This window comes from Rhododendron vialii, chromosome 2a (assembly GCF_030253575.1).
Source record: "Rhododendron vialii isolate Sample 1 chromosome 2a, ASM3025357v1".
In the NCBI taxonomy this organism is placed as follows: Eukaryota; Viridiplantae; Streptophyta; class Magnoliopsida; order Ericales; family Ericaceae; genus Rhododendron; species Rhododendron vialii.
The window spans coordinates 40,171,774-40,193,404 of NC_080558.1; the positions used below are offsets into that span (position 1 = coordinate 40,171,774).

General features: G+C 36.7%; 3 protein-coding genes across 5 annotated transcripts; 2 read left to right on the forward strand and 1 right to left on the reverse strand.

Moving 5' to 3' along the window:
* Nucleotides 1-1,288: 1,288 nt before the first annotated feature.
* Nucleotides 1,289-2,035, forward strand: LOC131317529 (protein FAR1-RELATED SEQUENCE 5-like). Its single transcript, XM_058347075.1, has one exon. The coding sequence runs from the start codon at nucleotides 1,289-1,291 to the stop codon at nucleotides 2,033-2,035; it is 747 nt and encodes a 248-aa protein (XP_058203058.1).
* A 2,385-nt stretch (nucleotides 2,036-4,420) lies between these two features.
* LOC131316121 (uncharacterized) lies at nucleotides 4,421-6,616 on the reverse strand. 2 transcript variants are annotated; one of them, XM_058345401.1, is made up of 3 exons: nucleotides 5,794-6,616; nucleotides 5,567-5,708; nucleotides 4,421-5,134 (listed from the first exon to the last, which is right to left on the reverse strand). In XM_058345401.1, the coding sequence occupies exons 1-3, from the start codon at nucleotides 6,352-6,354 to the stop codon at nucleotides 5,118-5,120; spliced, it is 720 nt and encodes a 239-aa protein (XP_058201384.1). In that variant the 5' UTR covers nucleotides 6,355-6,616; the 3' UTR covers nucleotides 4,421-5,117. The 2 variants fall into 2 exon arrangements, with proteins under 2 accessions (XP_058201384.1, XP_058201383.1); XM_058345400.1 differs by having other exon boundaries at nucleotides 5,559-5,708; nucleotides 5,794-6,615.
* A 7,010-nt stretch (nucleotides 6,617-13,626) lies between these two features.
* LOC131315945 (E3 ubiquitin-protein ligase KEG) lies at nucleotides 13,627-21,169 on the forward strand. 2 transcript variants are annotated; one of them, XM_058345192.1, is made up of 5 exons: nucleotides 13,627-13,790; nucleotides 15,108-15,481; nucleotides 15,616-15,707; nucleotides 15,801-16,274; nucleotides 20,001-21,169. In XM_058345192.1, the coding sequence occupies exons 2-5, from the start codon at nucleotides 15,116-15,118 to the stop codon at nucleotides 20,929-20,931; spliced, it is 1,863 nt and encodes a 620-aa protein (XP_058201175.1). In that variant the 5' UTR covers nucleotides 13,627-13,790; nucleotides 15,108-15,115; the 3' UTR covers nucleotides 20,932-21,169. The 2 variants fall into 2 exon arrangements, with proteins under 2 accessions (XP_058201175.1, XP_058201176.1); XM_058345193.1 differs by having other exon boundaries at nucleotides 13,630-13,790; nucleotides 15,111-15,481.
* The last annotated feature ends 462 nt before the right edge of the window (nucleotides 21,170-21,631 follow it).

A 21,631-nucleotide genomic window follows, 5' to 3' on the forward strand; every position in this document is an offset into this window, starting at 1 on the left:
TTAGTTGCAATCAATAAGTGATTGATACAATTGGCTAATGTAAGAGTAACCACTAACTATTGATCTCTAATGACCCATTCAATACGTCATTTAGTTTTATTAATCATTAAGGTATTATGCTTTAATTATAAGGTAATACAAATTAAGTAGAACTAACTAACATCACATTTATTGTGGTAGTTACCGTATTAACTACCCTCATTATGGTGCATTAGTTATGTTACATAAATTCGGACCAACCTGTCATTAATGTCATACTTACCACAAAATCAGGCTATTTATACCACGCCGGCTGGATTTAGTTACCATCACAATATTCGGTTGTTCACGGTATATGTGTACATATCACAATTCTTGCTGGTACTTACCTTATGTAAAGGCTTTACTTACTTTTGAAAATGATTCACTTATTGTCAAACTTGTGAAATAAATGCTTACCTACCCCATATTATGTCATTAACGATACGAAATTCCTCCCTACCTACCTTAAACTCCTCAAACTTATCCATCTGATTTTTCACTTTTCCACACATATTCCTTCTTGTCTCGGGAAATGAATATTGAAGAACCTCTCTAACTTTCAAGAACAATAAATTGAAGAATTTGACCAAGTAAGTTTATCCTCATTCTGTAGTCTTTATTTAGTTGTTATTCTTAGATATTGAACATAATTTATTATTTTTAGCAAAAAGTTAATGATTATGTTTTTGGTTTGTTGTTGATTTGTCAAGATAAAAATGACCATAATGTATATCAGTTGATTACCACGATATATGAAAATACTTACCACAAACTATGATCGTATTTGAGCAGATTCAGAATTATCTCCATAATGTGTTTTATTTTTACCACTATATATGAAAACACTTACCACCGATTGTGGTCGTATTTTACCAGATTCAGAGAGATGGATGACAGTTTGAAAGGGAAGAATGTAGTGATAGACATTAGTGATGGCACTAGTGATGATGACGGACATAGCGATTATGATGGATATGGTGATGATGATGGACATAGCGATGATGACGGATATGGTGTTGATGACGGACTTGACGATTATCGGTTGGATGAATTAACGGAAGAAGATGTTTATGAAATGGCATTTGATTCGGATGAGGATGGAGAAAGATTCTATAATGCATATGCCAAAGTGAAAGGCTTTAGTGTTTGAAAGGATAATATTCACAAGGACAATGAGGGTATTGTTACTTCAAGGAAATGGGTTTGCTCAAAAGAAGGATATCGAGAAGCTAAGTATATGGAAAGAGAAGATCGAAAAAAAGAGCCAATGGCACTAACTAGAGTTGGATGTCCTTCTATATTTCATCTCAAATTAGATCGAAAATCAAACAAATACGTGGTTGCTAACTTTGTAAGCTTCCACAACCATAACTTGATAGGGCCTATGGGTGTGCCCTTCCTCCGCTCTCACAGGAAGGTTCGTAGTCCTGATAAAGCCTCGGCCAATACGATGCATAAAGTTGGCATTAAAACAAGTCATATTATGGATTTTGCCGCACAACAATCTGGTGGATATGACAAGGTTGGATACACACAAAAACATCTTTATAATCATTTTACAGCTCAACGCAAAATAAAGGTTGCGGATGGGGACGCGGAAGGTGCATTAGCCTATTTATGTGCGAAAGCAGAATATGACCCCTTGTTCTATTACAAGTATGACGTGGATGAGCAAAACCGGTTAAATAATATGTTTTGGAGAGATTCAACATCTCTAACAGACTACCTGTGCTTTGGAGACGTGCTACTATTTGATGCTGCTTATCGAACGAATGCTTATGGGAAGCCTTTTGTGATACTAGCTGGAGTCAATAGTCACTTCCAAATTGCAATATTTGGGTGTGCATTGTTGACTGCTGAGACTGTTGAGACTTATACATGGGTATTGGAAAAGTTTCTTGATCCCATGGGCAATGAAAAAATGCCAGTGTCAGTAATGACAGATGGAGATAAGGCCATGAGGAGAGCAATAAAAACTGTGTTGCCTAATGCTCGTAATCGTTTATGCAAATGACATCTGAAAAAGAATGCTGTGAGTAATGTCCATGTTCCCGGATTCCTGTGTGACTTTGAAAAATGCATGTCAATGCCAACGGAAGAAGAGTTTGAAATTGCATGGACAAATCTTGTGGACAACTATAATCTTCATGAAAACAATTGGGCGATAGAGGTTTACAAAAAATGGCACCTATGGGCTGAGGGGTACTTGCGAGGTATTTTTTTTTGCAGGAGCAAAAAGCACACAACGTGTTGAAGAATGAACGCATTTATGAATCGATTCCTAAAATTACGTTTACGGCTTTTTGAATTTGTACAAGCATATGATAGGGCTCTTGCTAAACTTCGACATAATGAGGCTAAGGCACAAGTAGAGAGTGAGAATAGTACTCCCATTCTTTCTATAGCCATGAAACGCATTGAACAGCATGCAGCTGATACATTTTCTCGGGCCATATTCAAGAAATTTCGCGATGAAATTAAGAAAGAGCAATCATTGTTTCGGGTGGATAAAGTTGAGATTGAAGATTTTCTAGTTTACTACTTATCTCGATATCAACAGAAGGATGCAACGTGGTCAGTATACTATCAGCCAACTGAAGGCATTATGAAATGCTCTTGCTTGAAATTTGAGTCAATTGGATTCCCTTGTTGTCATATGATTTCGGTAATGAAAACGGAGCACTTGAGAGAAATTCCCTCTTATCTGATCTCACAAAGGTGGACAAAAATGGCCAAGTCCTCCTCTCTTCATGGCCGCACATCGATGCCGAAATGGGTAACACAAACGACAAGGTATGGTGCATTGTCAACTGCATGTGTCGAAATGGCTTTTTATGCTTCACACTCAACCAATGCATATGATGAGGCAAGAGAAGAAATCGCAAGGTTGACATTCAAAATGAGAGAGCTGTATATGTTAGATGTTCAAAGCAAGCAAAAAGCGACAGGAGAAGAGAACAATGTCGAGGGGACATCTATGCATTTTGGTATTGGCGATCCCGTCATTATCAAGCGTAAAGGGGGGAGCCAAAATTTGGCAAAGGACTTTATCCCAAAGGTAAGAAAATGTGGCCACTGTAGACTACCTGGTCATACGCGAACGAAATGTCCGAAATTAGTATCAAACAATATGGAGAACATCAACGAGAATGAATCAGATTCGAGCATAGTTCACCCACAATCATTCACTGGGCGGTACTCATCTACATATTACCCACAATCATTTACTGGGCGAGACTCATCTGCATATTACCCACAATCATTCACTGCCAATGGTTGTGAATCTAGTGTCGAACCTAATTTGGTAAGTCTCTTATTATGTAGTCATTTAATAGACTAATATCCATTTGTCCATTCACTAATTATTATAATTTTTAAACTATACAAGCTGCTGGATGGTCAACAAATCCAAATAGTGTTCAGGCTCAGATCCTAGGCAGCAACTTTGGAGGATGGTCAACAATTCCCGGCAACGGTTTTGAAGGGTAAATGTAATCGCATGCAGTTTGAAAATGTAGTATGCAGTTTGAAAATATAATCGTAACCTTTGTTTCATGTAATGTCTTTCATTTGTAATCGTAAAAACATCCAGTATTCGTGGAAACAATGTCCAATTTTTAGTTGAAAACATCTTTCATTCATGGTAAGTAGGTTCTTTTTCATAGTAAGTACCATCAGTAGAGTTTTTTTCCTTCCAAAATCTGTGGTAAGAATATCCAGTTTTAGTTATGTATATCCTGTATTCGTGGTAAGTATGTTCTTTTTCATGGTAAGTACCTCCAGCCACTATTTTTTCCTTCCAAAATCTGTGGTAATATTTTTCCCTTCAAAATCTATGGTAAGAATGTCCAGCTTTAGTTAAGTACATCCTGTATTCGTGGTAAGTACGTTCTTTTTCATGATAAGCTCCTCCAGACACTATTTTTTCCTTCCAAAATCTGTGGTAATATTTTTCCCTTTCAAAATCTATGATAAGAATGTCTAGCTTTAGTTAAGTACGTCCTATATTCGTGGTAAGTATGTTCTTTTTCATGGTAAGTACCTCCAGTCACTATTTTTCCTTCCAAAATCTGTGGTAAGAATGTCCAGTTTTAGTTAAGTACGTTCTGTATCCGTGGTAAGTGTGTTCTTTGTCATGGTAAGCACCTTCAGTAGAGTTTTTTTCCTTCCAAAATCTGTGTTAAGAATGTCCAATTTAGTTATGTACATCCTATATTCATGGTAAGTACGTTATTTGACATGGTAAGCACCTCCAATTTGATGACATGGCCACTAAAATGGCAGGATATCCCTTCATTCACAACAAGCAGGCATAAAATTTCTCAACATTCATCAAAACAAGGAAAGACCTCGACATCATTGAATATGTATAATTATGTATAATATGTCTACCTTGTAAGAATTCCTACCTTTCAGACTGGGTATGGTCAAAGACATATCTTAGCATCAACTGCTTTTCGTTGGAAAGTGTGGCCATTACATCTGCCCTCTTGGGTTCCGCTTCCATGGTAGGCTTCTACAAATTAACAATCACGCATTCTAATGAGAGAACCGTAATAGAATTAAGAATATAATAATTATTCACATCTTGTTACCTTATTGGCATTTCTCTTCAGCGGCTGAGATTTGTCAAACCTATTTGTCTTCAATTTTTTTCCCCACTTATTCTTGCCATCAATTGCAGGAGCCGTACGAGACAAGGCCTCATGAACATTAGCTGCCATCTTTCGTAATTTCTTTGATGAAGCATTCAATTTAGCTTCCTCCTTGCCTTTTTCCTTGTTTGTCTTTAGACGAGATGTCATCTGATCCGATAATGCATTTTCGGTGCATTTTGTTTCTTAGTTTTAAAATGTCCTTCAACATCGGGTTCCTCCAAGGCAGATGGAGTGTCTTTCTTGTTAATGCCTCTATTAGTCGCAGAATATTTACGTTTACTATCTTTCTCATGCATAGCGGCCAATGTCTCTTCTAAGAGGCTCGACATTCTCTCTACCATACTAGTTAGATTTTTAACCTGGTCATTCTCCATTGATTTATCATGGTCAACCTCCCTTCCTTGATTCATCATTCTCTCTCTCTTGCCAATTCTATCTTCAATAATGACTTTGACCTATTATGAAAAATGGGAAAGAACCATCTCTCATAGCATCAACTACAATCAAACAACATCAAAACGAACAGCAGCAACACAACAGTCAAAACAGCTTCAGCAGTAACAATAGAACTGATCCTCACGGAAAAAGAGCAATATAATAGACTGCACTCAATCTCAAGTGCTGGACATAACATCTTGACAGGTAAACGGCAACCACATGAGATTATTCAGTCCATTTCCACATGACAGGCACATTTCTAGAACTGATCCTCACGGAAAAAGAGCAATATAATAGTATGAGTAGCCAAAAAACACCAACAGTAGGTAGCTGCTACCACTACAACAACAGTCAACAGCAGCAAATAGCAAATAACAGTAACAGGAAGCAATAGTAGCAGCAAAAAAGATTCATCATTGGTTAACAGCAGCTACACATTACCTTTTCACCTTTTCGTTTTCTTATCTTATTGAACCAACAAGCTCTCTCCCTTATGTCTTTATCTCCCCAAGCTGAGAGGCGGGGTGAAGGTCGCATACCACATCGGGAAGTGAAATATTCGGCTGGCGTGCAATGCTCTAAGTAAAACAACTGTAGGAAAATCAAAGATTGACATACATAATCAATTCAACATTCAAAAAAACTTTGACTTAATAAACAAAGTTAAGAGATGTACCATTAGGAACAATAGACATCCCCGAATCACTTTGCGTCCTTTCTGATACTTTTGAATCCCTTCGGCTAAAAACTTAAGAACAAATTGGCTCCAGTCCAACTCCCGTACAGAGGACAAGTCTTTTAATGCATGGAGAAAATGCTTATTGACTCCAAATTCTGATGTTGGACATAGAATAGTCCCCATTATGTACAACACAAATGAAACCTTGAAGTCATTGTCGTCCTTTTTGTTGTTCATCAAATAATTGTGTAAATGATCAAAAGATATAGAACCTTGGTCACGTACTTTATGCCTCAAACACAATTCATGAATTTCGGTATATTCCCCTTCAAGGATCACCCTCTGGCCACCACATGGCAATCCTAAAATGTGGTTCACATCTAGTGGTGTAATTATGCAATCTTTGCCATGCACATGCAAGCAAAGAGACACAGGATCGAAATGTTGCACCAACCACTCACAAAGAGTTCGATTTAACTTCGTACATTTCAGTTGTAAGATACCTCCAAACCCCATAGCTTTTACACTCTCTACTTGATGCGGATCAAGTTTTTGCATCCTATCTTAAGCCGCCTTAAGTTGAGTCCTTGATATAAAGGTGTTCTAAATACAAAATCAACAACTCTAATCAATTTCACGAGAGCAATAAAAACTGAAAAGCATATGAATGAACATAGATACTATTACCACCTTCGGACCCTTCGGAAGATCAAGCTTAATTTTGTGCTCTTTGTATTTCTCGGTACTCATGATAGATTTTTTCTTGTACTTTCGCTTAGTATGGTCTCCTAAAGCTTTCCACTTTTCAGAAATTTCCTCCATTGACTACAACTATTGAAAGAGTACAAATTCTAGCTTGAGAAGTTCAAAATCCATATAAGTGTAAACACGGAAATACCAATATAGCAAAAATTAAATAGTTACCATTGGCTTTAACAGATCATTATCCTTTGACTTGCATTGTTCTTGGCTACAACCAACAAATTACAAATCAAACTACAATATCACAAATCTATGCCATTGCATTAATAGATTCACAAAGCTGCAAAATGACATACTAGAAAAATATCCATGCATTACGAGGGTGCTTCGGAACTTCATTATGGCATTTTTCATCCATTTCTTTCAACTCTTCATTATGGCAATCTACAGCTACCACATTCCCCTTAGTTTTCTTTTTTGGTGGAGCCATAACACTACAAAACAGTACAAAAGATTGCACAAAAAATATAAAACTGTAAAAGAGAACAAAGTGATTTTTCTTTTGCTTCAGACCAATGCAAGCGCATCATTCACTAGAGAACAAAGTGATTTTTCTTTTGTTCAGATCACATCAGAGAGTCACTTATTGATCACTATATGAACTTATCACTACCTGACTCCTTTTCAAAAAATTTCCAAATAAAGAAACTCAACTTTCTTTCCAAGTTAAGGAAATTTCTCAACCAACCAATTAACAAATGCACGCACAGTCCAGCCCTAAAACCTTACAATAAAAATGACAACCATTGATTTGATAACCATTTACTGGGCACAAAGGCTTTAATGCCGAGACTACTTGCACAAAATAAAACTACAGAACCCTGTAGCTGTTGGGTATTCAATGCCGAACTTGGATTCACTATTTGCTAGCTGTTGGGTATTGAGAATGCCCCAAAAGTTTCTATTTTCACAAAACCCTAAATCTGTCCTGATTTTCACAAAACCCTAAATCTGCCCTGATTTTCACAAAACCCTAAATCTTCCCCCATTTTCCCAAGCAACCCACGCCATGTGTGTGTTCGGCCGAGAGAGAAAGAGGGCGGCAAACACAATGTGTGTGTGCCGTGTGTGTGTTTTGGCCAGAGAGAGGGAGAGGGCAGGTACCTTGAGTGATGCTGTGGAGAAGCGTCCAAGAATGCTGTGGAGGAGTTGCTATGGAGGGACTGTTATGGCGGAGTCCTGCTCTGGCATGAGAAGAGATGCTGTGGGCGTGAGAAGAAGAGAAGACGCAGAAGATAGAGAGAGAGTGAGAGTCAGAGGAGTAACCGGTTTATAAGGTTAAGAGGAGAGAAAGGGGGGAATTGATCAAGGGCTGAGATTGAATAACAAGATCCAACGGTTTAAAAACAAAGGGGGGCATGATGCCCCAAAACCGGATTGGGGCATGGGAGCCGGATGCTTTACATGAAGGTGCGAATTCTTGTAAAGATAAAAGGAATTTTTCAAACACTTCTAGAGGTGGCCGATTTTGCCGGATGTTTTCGTGTTCTTAAGGATTTGAGAGAGAAGGGGTAGGGGTGCCTAAAAAAGGCACTACTAGGGAAAGAAATGATGGAGAAAGAAGGCACATATTGTGGGTGCGATCAATTTGGAAAGTGCCAAAATCACTTTCCAGGGAGAATTGGGAATACCGAATGACAGAAAGAAGTTATTCACAGCTCCGCGCAATTTTAACTGTTCATTTCGACAATCAATTATCTGGATTTAAAAAAAACTATTCGTGCGAAGAGTTAAACTCTTCTAGCAAATAATTTTTTTCAAAATCTAGACCATCCAAAACACATTTAAACGCGTGCAATTGAGCGTCGTAAATTATTTTCACGGTCCCGCCGTTAAAAAGTTTTTCTCATACCGAATACACAAAGCAACTCCTTTCATTATTCAAGAGGCAACCAAAAGAGGAATTTCTATTCGCAGCATCACCACGATTGAAGGAAGAAACAGTGTCTTAAAACTTGTTTTCGTAAGCTTTATTCAATGGAGTTTTTATTTTTGCGTGTTTATGTTATTGTACTTCATGAGCGGCTAGACTCTTAAACTAGGGTTGAGGATGAAACCCTATTAACAACTATTTTTTATATATTCATGAGAATTGATTTGTCCCAATTATGATTAAATTGTTCTTACTCCAAATTAATTTTTTAGAGATAAATTTTGGATATGAGTTCAATCATGTTTTTCTCATGATTTACAATTGTCCTTAGCATTGAATGCTAGTTTTCATTGTTCAATCATGTTTTTCTCATGATTTACAATTGTCTTTAGCATTGAATGCTAGTTTTTATTGTTACCTGTAAAACTGGATATTTGTTGTGATTTGTTAAAAGCGGATACAATTAATGATTTGATTTTATACTTGCAAGCGGAAAGGAACACACATTAGACATTTTAATGAACTTTTATGATGATATTTTTTATGGTAACAGAATTAGCTTTTAGAATATCATGAATTTTTTTTGGGTAAGTCAATGATTGTGAATACATGTTGACAGGAGTTAATGGGAGTGGATTTCAAAATTTTAGTATTTCTCCTTTGATTAAAAAAACCTTTAATTTTTTCGTGTTTGATAATTGAATTCATTGTTTACTTATTTTTACTGTTTGCTTTAGTTTTAGTTCCATAAAGCAAATCACAAATTTTGTCAACTAAGTTAGGGTTCAATCAATTTAGGTTAATTTAGTTTTCCTATAAAAATCACAAGTCATAAGGTTCGACCTCGCTCTTGTATTACTATACTATTGGTATGATTTGCTTGTGAATACAATAAAATTTCACAACAATAGTAAACATGCTATGTATATTATATAAAAAAATGAAGTTTAAAAAAAAAAAAACTAATATATCGTGTTTTAGAAAACGAAAAGTATTTCTTGTATAGCTAAACAAAGGGTGATAGCTTTTACACTTCTTTTTTATATTTGCACTTTTTTTTTTTTATCTTTTTTGAAGAAAAAATTTAAAATATTTTTCATGAAGTTGGTTTTTACCCATGATGGATAATGCCATAAATTTACATGAATATTACTAAAAAGAAGCGCAAAAATTATCTCTCATAATTATTTAGGGCATTTATTGACTCATTTGCTTTTTTAAAAGACAAAATATTTGTATTTAAATACTCCAACAAAGTATTTTTTATTCGGGCCAAACGGGCATGCTCGTTTATTACCCAAAAAATACATAATATTTCATGCAATGAACAAAGAAGCAATTGTTTATAAATACTTGTTATCTACTAGGTTTCATATTCGAATTTTACGGAAGCAAAACATTTCAAATTTTAGAGCCACTGAAGATATTCTCGATCGTTAAGTTCAGAATCTCAGAATTAGTTGGAGTGCACGTAAGTTTAAATTACGAAAATTTCATTTAAATGCATTACAATTGTTCGGGTAACTTTTGGAATTTGGTGGGCCCATGCATCTGACATCATTCATCCCCTCTCCTCCTCCATCTCATCGACTCGTTCGTTTTGAGATTTTGGATTTAGATTTGTAAGTAATGAGTATATGGAGAAATAGAATAATGATTAAAAATAACAGTAATGATTGGAAAGGGATAGAGAAAAAAATAAAAATAATAACTGAAAAAAAAACAGGATAATGACTAGAATCCAAAAAATCCAAAACCCTTAAACAAACGGGGTCGAGTCGAGATTCTAATCAAAGTGCAAATCTCCTCTCTCTCTCTCTCATGAATCTCTCTTTCTTGTACACAAGGTTCACCTGGACTCGGCACGATCGAAATTCATCCTCCCACCTTCTTGAAAAAATTCGTCGATATTTCAGCTCCTTCTCTGCACGCCTTGCTCTATCCTTCTTTCAACAGGTAAGTTTTTTGTCTGTTGATTTTCACGTCATTTACGTATTTAATCGTTTCTTCTCCGTTCGGTGTATATACCTGGCTGCTGAGAAATTGAGGAGGAGAAGAAGAAAATAGAATAAGGAAATCATGTGTTCGTCTCGACGAGAGGAACCGAAAAATTAAAAAATTATGACTTTTAAGTATTTTGAAAAAAATCCAAAAAATTGACTTTTTGAGCTTTTTTTTTGAATATTTTTCAAAATACTTGTATAAAAGTTATAATTTTTTACTTTTTTGATTCTTCTTGTTAAGACAAATCTATATTACATAAAAATTTGCCGTAAAACTAACAAACGTAAAAAAAAAAAGTTGAATAAAGATAAAATCAAAGTGGACCCCTCAAGTAGGGGTGTAAACTAACCGAGCCAAACCGAGTTTCGACGAGCTCAAGCTCGGTCGTAAACGAGCCAAAAACTCGAGCTCAAGCTCGGCTCAAGGCTTAATCGAACCGAGCCCTTTAACGAGCCGAACTTAGTCATTTAATAAATGAGCATCTTTAATCGAATCAAGCCTCTCTTAACAAGCCGGGCTTTTGTCGAACGAGCCGAGAACTCGGCTCGTTTAGTAAACGAGCCAAAAACTGGAGTTCGAGCTCGGCTTGTTTACTGAACGAGCTGAGCCGAGTCAAGCCTTGACGAGCCGAACCAAGCCAAGCTCGCAAGCTGCTCGGTTCGTTTACAACTCTACCCACAAGGCCGGAATGGCCCCTCCGTCCGTATGGCACGTGGGTTGTAGAACCCTAAAAGAAGGCAAATTATGGGGGAAGGTAAGGAGAATTTTATTACCAGAGGAGTTCTCCAGCGGCCCGGCTATCCTTATTTAAGGAGAAAAGCAGCAGCACCATCTCGGCCTACAGGCTAATCACGCACCAGCAGTATTTCGGCTTACACGAGCAGCGGCAGAGAAGAAGGGGAAACAAAAAAAAACTACTCGGTAGGAAATTTCTACGTTTCGTAAGCTTTAATTTTGAATATGCGTTTTTTAACTCTGCGAGCGGCCGCTGAGCTTTTAAATTAGGATTGAGGATGAAGCCCCATTAACGATTACTACTATTATTATATTTATATATTCATGAGATATGATGTGTCCCAAATATGTGGTTTGATTATGATTGAAATGTTATTACTACAAATCAATTGTTACAGGTAAGTTCTAGATATGAGTTCAATCATGTTTTTCTTATGATTTAGAATTGTCTTTTGAATGCTGGTTTCTCATTGTTAACTTTAAAATTGGACATCAAACCCAGGAAGAAGAAAACCTTGACGGCCCTTTTTCCGTTGCCTAGGTTACACCTTGGGAATACTTCAGAAGGGAATTTTGCTCTGCTTCCCCCAATCTTCACTTTATGCCACGCTGACTCCTCTTTGGTCACAAGGCGACTCCTCTTTGGTCACAAGGCGTATTGTGATTCGTTGAGAGGGGATACAATTAATAATTTGATTTTATACTTGCGAGCAGAGAGGAACATACAGTAGATTTTTAAATGAACTTTTACAATGATATTTTTCATGCTAATAGAATTAGCTTTCAGATTATCATGAAGAAATTATGAGAACGTCAATAATCATGAATATAGAATGGTATGAGTTAATGAGCGTGGATTACGAAATTTTAGTATTTTTCCTTTGATTAAAAAGAAACTTCAATTTCCTCGTCTTTGATAGTTTAGTTCATTGTTTACTTATTTTTACTATTTGCTTCAATTTTACTTCTATAAAACAATTCACAACTATTGTTAACTAGGTTATGGTTCAATCAATTTAGGTTTATTTAGCTTTCTTAGGCCATCCACAGTGGTATAATCAAAAAAGGATAACCAAAAGTTGACACATCAGCTTTTGATTATTCACTTAAGAGGTTGTTAAGCTTAACAATGTTAAGCTTCACTATGGTCACTTCTAGTCCATAATCAAAATATGGGGTCCGCTACAATTTCATTCTCTCTCCCTCCTGTTTTCCGTCATTCATTTCCCTCAATTTACGTTTTTTATAAGTTAAAATATATCGATTCCCCTTCTTAATTTTGAAAAAAAAATCGGCGACTTCCTTGCCTCCTATTATGATTTTTTCCTTCTTTTTTTTTTTCGGGAGTGGGTAGTAGAAACAGGAAAGAAGAGTGAAACACCTTAATCCGGCGACGATGGATTGAATTATAGATGATTGAGAGATATGAGTTTCACTTTTGGAGGAAAAGAAAGAGAAATAGTTTGTTGGTGAAGTGAAAAAAATATAGAGTAGCGAAAAAACTTGGCTACATAAAAATTTTATTCTTCAATTTTATTTTTTTAACCAAAAAAAAAACAGAGTGGGCGAAGAAGGGAAGAAGAAAATACTAGTTGAAACACGTGTGTATACAAATTTTGGAACTAGTTAACTTATGTGGTGTATGATCCACAAATTTTGATTATTGAAAAATGTTGTTAGTTTTGGTTATCCAAAGCCCAAAATTTAATTATTTCTAAGGATGTTGCTAAGTTTGATTATACCATTGTGAGTAATCTTTTGCACAACATTGTTAACTTTAAAAACAATTGGCATTTGATTATACCACTGTGGATGACCTTATAAAACATCACAAGTCCGTGTGGGTTTGTCCTTGTACTTGCATAACTATACTTCGTACGATTTGTGTGTTTGCGAGTACTTTAAAATTTCACAACATAGATCATGCCATAAATTCACATGAATATTACTAGAAAGAAGTGCAAAAATTATCTCTCATAATTTAGGGCATTTATTGACTCCTTTTCTTTTTTACTTAAAAGACAAAATATCTGAATTTAAATACCCGTCTTTCCAAACGTGCATGCCCATTTATTACCCAAAAAATATACTGACTAGTATTTCATACAATGAACAAAGAAGCAAATGCTTATAAATATTTTGTCTCCTATGAGGTTTCATATCCAAATTTTACGGAAGCAAAGCATTTCAAATTTTAGGGCCACTTGACGATATTCTCGATCGTTAATTTCAAAATCTCAGAATTAGTCGAAGTGCTAATTTCAGAATCTCAGAATTAGTCGAAGTGCACGTAAGTAGTTTAGATTACGGATATTTCATTTAAATGGATTGTGGTAATTTCTTTTTTTTGGTAAACCAATTGTGGTAATTTCATTACGATTGTGTAACTTTTGGAATTTGGTGGGCCCCTACATCTCACATCATTCATCCCCTCTCCTCCTCCGTCTCATCGAGATTCTAATCAAAAGTGCAAATTTTCTCTCTCTCATGAATCTCTTTCTTGTACACAAGGTTCACCTGGACTCGGCACGATCAAAATTCATCCGCCCACCTTTTTGAAAAAATTCGTCGATATTTCAGCTCCTTCCCTGCACACCTTGCTCTATCCTTCTTTCTACCGGTAAGTATTTTGTCTGTTGATTTTCACGTCATTTACGTATTTGATCGTTTCTTCTCTGTTCGTTGTATATGCCTGGCTGCTGAGAAATTGAGAAGGAGTAGAAGAAAGTAGAAAAAGAAATCATGGGTCGATGTTTAAATTTTATTTACTTTTCATCTGTGATTAGGATTTGCTGTAGATTTCATTGATGATTTGATGTCGATTTACTTGTCGATGTGTTGAGTACCAAAGCCTAATTTCTTACTGAGTGGAAGAAAGTAATACTAGAAGATTAGAATTTATGATGATCGTTTTGTATTAGAGCATCTCCACTCCTTCACCAACTCAAACTCAAATTTGAGTAAAAATCACCCAAAACCCACCTCCACTCCTTACTGATCTAGTGATCTTATATGATGAATAGCATCAGTGATAAATAGCATCAGCACATGAGGGAAGGGGAAGAAAAAGAAAGAAGGGTCCTTCTGGAGTATGCTATATGAAATCAGCAATTAGAACCTCTTTTTTACTTCACTTTTGTGGAAATGTTTTTGTCGAGATTCTTACCGGGAGTCTACAGGGACGGACCGAGGAGCAGATGACCCTGGGTGACCGCCCTACCCAAGTTTTAAATTATTTTCAGAATTAGTAATTATAGTACTTTTCTGTTCAAACCTCGGAATTATATAGGTTTGCCCGCTCAATGTCTTCTAAAACAATTTGACACAAGGCATCATCCTAGTTTTGTTTTTTGGAAAAATTTGATAATTGTCCTCCTAAGAAAGTACGCATCTGTGAAATTTTGACACTAGATTCAATATTGTATCTTTTGAAATGGATATAGATGCACTTGTATGCATCTATAATTATATCTTCATAAATGTATCAGTGATCGAAAATATGACGATAAGTTATTTGATTCTATTATTTGATAGTATCTTGTAATATGCATTGTTAGAAATTGATATTGCCTTTGATATGTGAAAAAAGAAATTAATATTTTGCTGTGAGCTTTAGTTTACCTTTGGCACAGCTTCAGGGATTATGATCTTCCGGTGTATTCTTCTCTTGCACATGCTCAAACATTAATTGCAAATTGAATGACATCTATGAAAAGCAAAGCAAAATATAGGGAAGTAGTATTACATAAATCTCTTGTAAATTGACAAGTGCTTACCAAAGTGGAGAAGGAAGACCATCAATGTCCGCCAAAACAGTATTATTGTAGTTTTGAAGTATATGGTCTAGGATTATTTTCCTATTCATAGTAAATTTTGGTGTTGACTTTGGTATTTACGTTTTCTGGGTACGGGCTGTTTGATGGTGGTACTTTTGTAGTAGCAAGGATGGCTGGAAAAATTGTTACCAATCGATCGACTGGTTCTTTTGACTTTGAGCTTGTTGAGGGTGATCCTGATCAACTAAGGACGGTTGTAGCATCACCTAACCAGATTAGTCCATGGATTGACCCTGCAACAATAAAACTGAGACACAGAATTGGGAGGGGTCCTTTTGGTGATGTATGGTTAGCAACTCAGCATCAGGCCACTGAAGATTATGAGGAGTATCATGAAGTGGTTGTCAAGATGATGCCTCCTATTAAGGAAGATAACATTAAGGTTGTACTAGATAAGTTCAATGACTTGTTTTCTAAATGTCAAGGCCTGAAAGGTGTTTGCTGGCTGCATGGTATTTCAATAATTAGTGGAAAGGTACGTCTTTTATTCGAGTTTGTTTATAACTGTGACGTACTTCCACCCTTTTTGTTTCTCTTTTTTTATATGGTGCGTCGGAAATTGTGTCTAATTATTTGGTTATCTGAATCTATTTATGCACATCCTTCTAGGTAAGCATCATCATGAAATTCTACGAGGGATCAGTTGGTGACAAAATGGGTCGCCTTAAAGGGGGCAAGCTTTCATTGCACAACATTCTGAGGTGATGTTTGTCTCATGAAGATATGAAAACATTGCTTTAATGGTTTCATGAACTAACGAGGGTGTAATTGTCACTTCATGGTGATGTCTGCAGGTATGGTATAGAGTTGGCTCAGGGAATTATGGAACTGCACTCAAAAGATATCCTAGTTCTTAACCTCAAGCCTTCTAATTTCCTTTTGACTGAAAATGATGGGGCCGTGCTTGGAGATCTTGGGATTCCTTATGTGTTGCTTGGAATTCCATTGCCAAATTCAGATATGGCTCGAAGACTTGGTACCCCAAACTATATGGCTCCAGAACAATGGAAACCAGAAGTAAGAGGTCCGATATCCTTTGAGTCTGATTCTTGGGGGTTTGGTTGCAGCATTGTGGAGATGTTCACTGGAATTCAGCCTTGGTGCGGGAAGTCTGTAGATGAGATATATAACTTAGTTGTTAAAAAACAAGAGAAGCCACAAATACCCAGTGGCCTTCCTCCTGCAGTGGAGAATGTCATACTCGGATGTTTTGAGTTTGACTTCCGTAGTCGTCCTGTGATGGCAGACGTCCTACATGCATTCAAAAGGTATCTCTTTCATTCTTTATGCATCCGTTATAGTGCTCATTTGAAAGCATCTTTCATTAGTCCATGGTTTTGGATTGACGAACTGAAATATAGTCAATTGTTCCAAGTGAACACGTACCATGTTACCTGAACTCAACAAGCTTTTTTCTCAACTGTGTTCCATTCCCCATCAGATCCTTAGTTAAGTTGAAGGTAGTCATTTCCTTATCACCTCAACCTAAGTTTTCATTGGCCTATCTCTATTCCTTTTACTACCCTCTATGTGTTCTAATCATCCTTTATAGGTGCATTAATCGGCACATGAACGTACATGATTGAAAAAAAGCACATGAACATACCATACCATCTCAAACGGCGTTCCTCATCTTATCTTCAACCCATGGCACTTCTACCTATTTGATTTATTTCTCATTCTACACTTTCCTGAAACACTTCCATTTCGACTAGAGTCATTTTCTAAGCAGTTTTGTAACAACCTACATTTTGTATCATACATCATGCCATGTTTCAGTAAAAGTGCAATACTATGTTTCCTTCAACTTTCTAATTGTTTCATGTTTCCCTAATCATGTAACGCTCCATACGCTCTTCTCTAATTCATCCATCTTGCACTAATTCTCTGGGCCCTCCTCAATCTCTCCATCTTATGGAAAATTGGCTCTACATTTTCACGATATTGTCACTCTTAGGTATCTAAAAATCTTCAAGATGTAGTCTTATATTCATCCTTAATTATAGATTTCTAAGGTTGTAATCCAGATGTTATATCTTTGTCCGGCCTAACATGAAACCATTTCGATTCTTTAGTAACTGTTCACAATTTTAGCTTCAATAAGTTTTTGGTAAATAATTCATTTATAGAACCAAAAAATGCCTATCTAAAAGAAAGAACCAAAAGCCGAATGAATCTTATACATAATAGAATGGTTTAGATCGATCTTAACTGTATGATTATGTCATCATTTTAACGTCAAATTAGTTGACACATGACTAAAAATTAAGGAAATTACCAACGGCAAAGAGTCCCTATAAACGATTTCATTTGTATTTCAGAAAACGGAAGGGTAGTTATCGCCAAACGCCGAAGTAGTTCTGATTAAAACGGTAACCTTGAGAATCCAGAAAAGGGGAAAGGGCATTACACAAGTCCTCAAGAACAGCCTAACAGCTTAAAACCTCACCCCAGGAAAAACAGAACGAACTCACAAAGCTATAAAAGAGCCTCTACGTCGTCAAACCAGAACCAGAATTTGAGCACACAAAAGAAAACCATAACCAGAAGCGTCAAGGCAATACTACATCTCAAAAATTCTGGGATGAAGCCAATTTGGACTATGAACCGTAAAAGGGCTCAACAGTCTTGGTTACATACCCGGATATGAAAGAGAGAGAGAGAACCCAAACGAATGGAGCGGGAAAAGTACTATTCTTTAATTAGCCGTAGTCCTAAACAAGCCCCAAGACTCAAAATGGAGTATTCTCAGCTGAAGGGGGAAGCCTTTTCGAGAGGACATGCTAACTCTCACATCCTTCACAATTTTCAGCACCACCTCACCCCTATCCAGTCTTTTGTTCTGACTTGTTCTGCTACTTTTTCCACCCAAATGTGGTACACAGCCCCAGAGAAAGAGAGCCTGAGAACTGATTTAGCGTCAACATTACTCATTATCTTTTTTTCGTTTTTAAAAGCATGTCGTCTGCAAGTAATGTATTATGTATGTCAGCAGATTTCTTTTTAAGTTTCCTATTTAGTCATCCATAACTAATGCAAAGAGGTAAGAACCTAATGATGATCCTTTGTTAGAGACCTACTTTAGTTGGAAATTCAAATGTTTTTCTCATATTGTTCCCGCAGTTGTCACAAGTCCATCTTACGCTATTCCTCAGTCAGTAAACGTCATATGGAGGTCTTTTTTTCTTTGCTCTCCACTTTACCATCGGTCGCCTAAGTAAACAAATAGATTTCATTGTAAAGCTCCCAGGAATTAAGGAAAAGTGATCTTTTTGTTTAAGTTCTTTATTTAATAATTAATAGTACTTGTGTGGTAGAGCAGTCTTTTGATGTTGGTTGCCCTTGGTTTTTGTTTCATCTTGGATTGCCAATCTTTTTCCTCTTTTGCTTTTATAGACGTTTTTTGATATTTCGTCCTTTTCAGTTGTAACATCACCCTCCCTCCGTCCCTAATTGTTGGTCCCCTATTCTATTTTGAGATGTTTTAAAATTTTAAGTCTTTCTTAGAAAGTCAAAAGCATAATAGTAGGTTTCCCAAACTATCCTTGCAAATAGGTATGACTATATTCCAAATGAGTTGAGTAAGGGCACTAAAGGAAATGACACCTTGAGATTTAGTATGCCTGCTTAAAATTTAGAATTCTCAAAGAAGACCAACATTAAGGAACAGACAACGTAATTATTGCCATAATACTTTGAGACAGTGTAGGAGCAACTTAGAGTAGCCGGCACTTAAGAGTCTACCATTAGAGCATCCACAATGACCTTAACTAAAATTGGATGGCCAAAAAATGTCACATAACCTTTTGATTATCCATTTAAGGGTTTCTAGGGTTACCAATGTAGAGGTCCACAATGGCATAATCAAAATTGGATATCCAAAACTGGTCACATCACCTTTTCAAACTGCAAAAAATTAAAAATTGTTAACATAGAAAATAGTTTTTTAAAAAATAGTTTTTAAACTAATAAAACCTGTTTATTAGATATAAAAAATATTTTAAACAATTTTTGAAATCACGTTTTCGGGGGGAAAAAAAGTTTCCATTTTGAAGAATAACTGAATAACTATTTTTTAAACTGGATTTTATTTATTTTTTTGGAAAAAAGAAGTTTTTGAAACTATTTATTACAAGTTAAAAAAACGTTTTTTGAAAAAGAAAAATAGAATTTTTTTTGTGTAAAGAAAGTTATTTAATAAACAGTTTTATGTAAATACAATTTTAAGAAAAAAAAGTGTTTTTGAAAAAAACAGTTTTTTACAATTGTTTTTTGAAAACATTGTTGAGAGAGAGAGAGAAGGTTTTTGTGTAATGATTGGTGAGAGAGAGAGCGAGAGAGAAGGTTTTTGTGTACAGAAAGTCTGAGAATCCCGAACGAATTCCCGACGCCGCGCCGGGCCCATTCCGGCCACCCGACGGCCAATCGGAGCCGACCAAAAATTCTAAAAAAAATGTAGACAAAAAAATGGAGTGTTTGGATCGGCCACCTACACACATCGGATGCTGTTGATTCCCGCGATGACCCACTCGGTTTTTTTTTTTAGAATTTTTGGTCGGCTCCGATAGGCCATCCGGTGGCCGGAATGGGCCCGGCGCGGCGTCAGGAATTCGGTCGGGAACTGTTGTCTTGCTTTTTTGTGTAATGATAGGTGTACTTGATTGAGAAGATGTGGGTCAACTAAATTTGGTTATTGGCAAATGTTGGTTATCCAAGGGCCAAAATTTGGTTAGGTTCTAAGTTTGGTTGTTCCAATGTGAAAACTTTTTTGAACAAATATTGCTAACCTTAGCAACCTTTTGGTTTTGGTTGGCCATTATGGATGCTCTTATGAGAATTGAGAGTCTACCATTATATTTATGCTGCATTAGTTGTAGAAACTAGGCTTCTGAAAAAATCTACTAAGACAAACTTTACTTCGTATTTTATTGGACAAACTGCAAATAATATTTTCAATCCTTGTCGTTCGTTTATAATTGCTTGCAAACTTGCAGCTCACAAGATGCAGTGCTTCGTGATGGAGTCTGGACAGGTGTCACAAGTAGAACGCTTGTAGACAAATCAAGTGGCAGTGGATATACAGAGTGGTTTCTCTCAAAGGATCATCTCCTAGTGGGTGACACGGTACGGTCCAGAAAGCCACCGAACTTGTGCAAACTTGAAAATATGGGTATTCCGGAAGGAATTGTTGTGGGTTTGGATTGTGACCCTGATCCAACTGGGTTTGTTCTAGTGAGGGTCCATGGCATCCATGACCCAATAAGAGTCCACGTATCCACACTAGAGCGGGTCACCTTTGGTCTTGCACCAGGCGATTGGGTACGTTTGAAGGAGGAAGACAAAAAACACTCTCCTGTGGGTATTCTTCATTCCATCCGTCGAGATGGAAATTTGGCTGTCGGATTTATAGGAGGGGAGACCCTTTGGAAGGGTAATTCTTCGGAGCTTCAAATGGCAGAATCGTATTGTGTGGGCCAGTTTTTGAGGTTGAAACCAAATGTGTTTAGCCCTAGGTTTGAGTGGCCACGGAAACATGGCGGCGAATGGGCCACCGGAAGAATCCACCAGATTTTACCAAACGGGTGTCTGGTTGTCAAATTTCCTGGGATATTGACATTTGGCAACGAAAATGACAATTTCCTAGCAGATCCCGCCGAAGTGGAAGCAGTTTCATTTAATTTTTGTGCAGGTGTTATTAAGAAGTACCAACATCTCGAAGATTTTCACTGGGCTGTAAGGCCACTTCTTGTTGCATTAGGGCTATTTACTGCCATGACAGTTGGTCTTTTTGTTGGGAAGAAAATGGGAAGGTCAAAGGTGAAGAAGCGAAATCATGCCATGATACCATGTGACGTTCAACATGCGGATGGACAGAATGGTGGGAATGCAGGTTGGCGCCGTCCGAAGATGCCAAATATGTTTTGAGAAACTACTTCTCGGTAGTGTCACCAAACTCCAGGTCACTTTTCCAAAATCTACTCACTTCTAGTGAAAGTCACTAGTGTTAAAATCAAGATTTGTTGACCTTTTAGGTTAGGGAATTTGATGAAACTGTTTCTGCTTCAGTAAGGACTCATATTCTGAATGTCTGTAAATAGATGGATTTGCTGTTGATTTAAGTACTGCTTAGTGCTTATATATGCTCCATACTCCTATTTAGCGACTCTGGTCTTGTACATATGTGTTTCTGCTCTGTCTAATGCTCTTTTTTACTACCAGTGATATATGAAACCTGAATGTGTTATGGCTCAAGTCTCCCAGACAGCCAAAAGTAGAAAAGGTAAAAATGAAAATGCAAAAAATAGGTATCCAAACACTAGAATTGGAGAACCAACCTTGGTGAAGGTGGTTGTCTTATGTCCCCCTAATGGAGGCCTGAGTTCGAGCCCCACAAGGGGCGGGTTTGGGGTTTAAGGCTATGGACTGCCTCCAAACCACTATTGACCAACACCCTGCTTATGCATAAAGTGTGACAAAAAAACAAAACACTAGAATTGGATGAGAACTGTTGTAGTTTCTGGTAATGGAGTAATTTGTTGTAGTTTCTTCTTTTCTTCCACTTTAGTAAAATGTTTTTAATGTTTTTTTTTTTTATTTTGGGTTTTGGTGTCCCGAAATATACCGA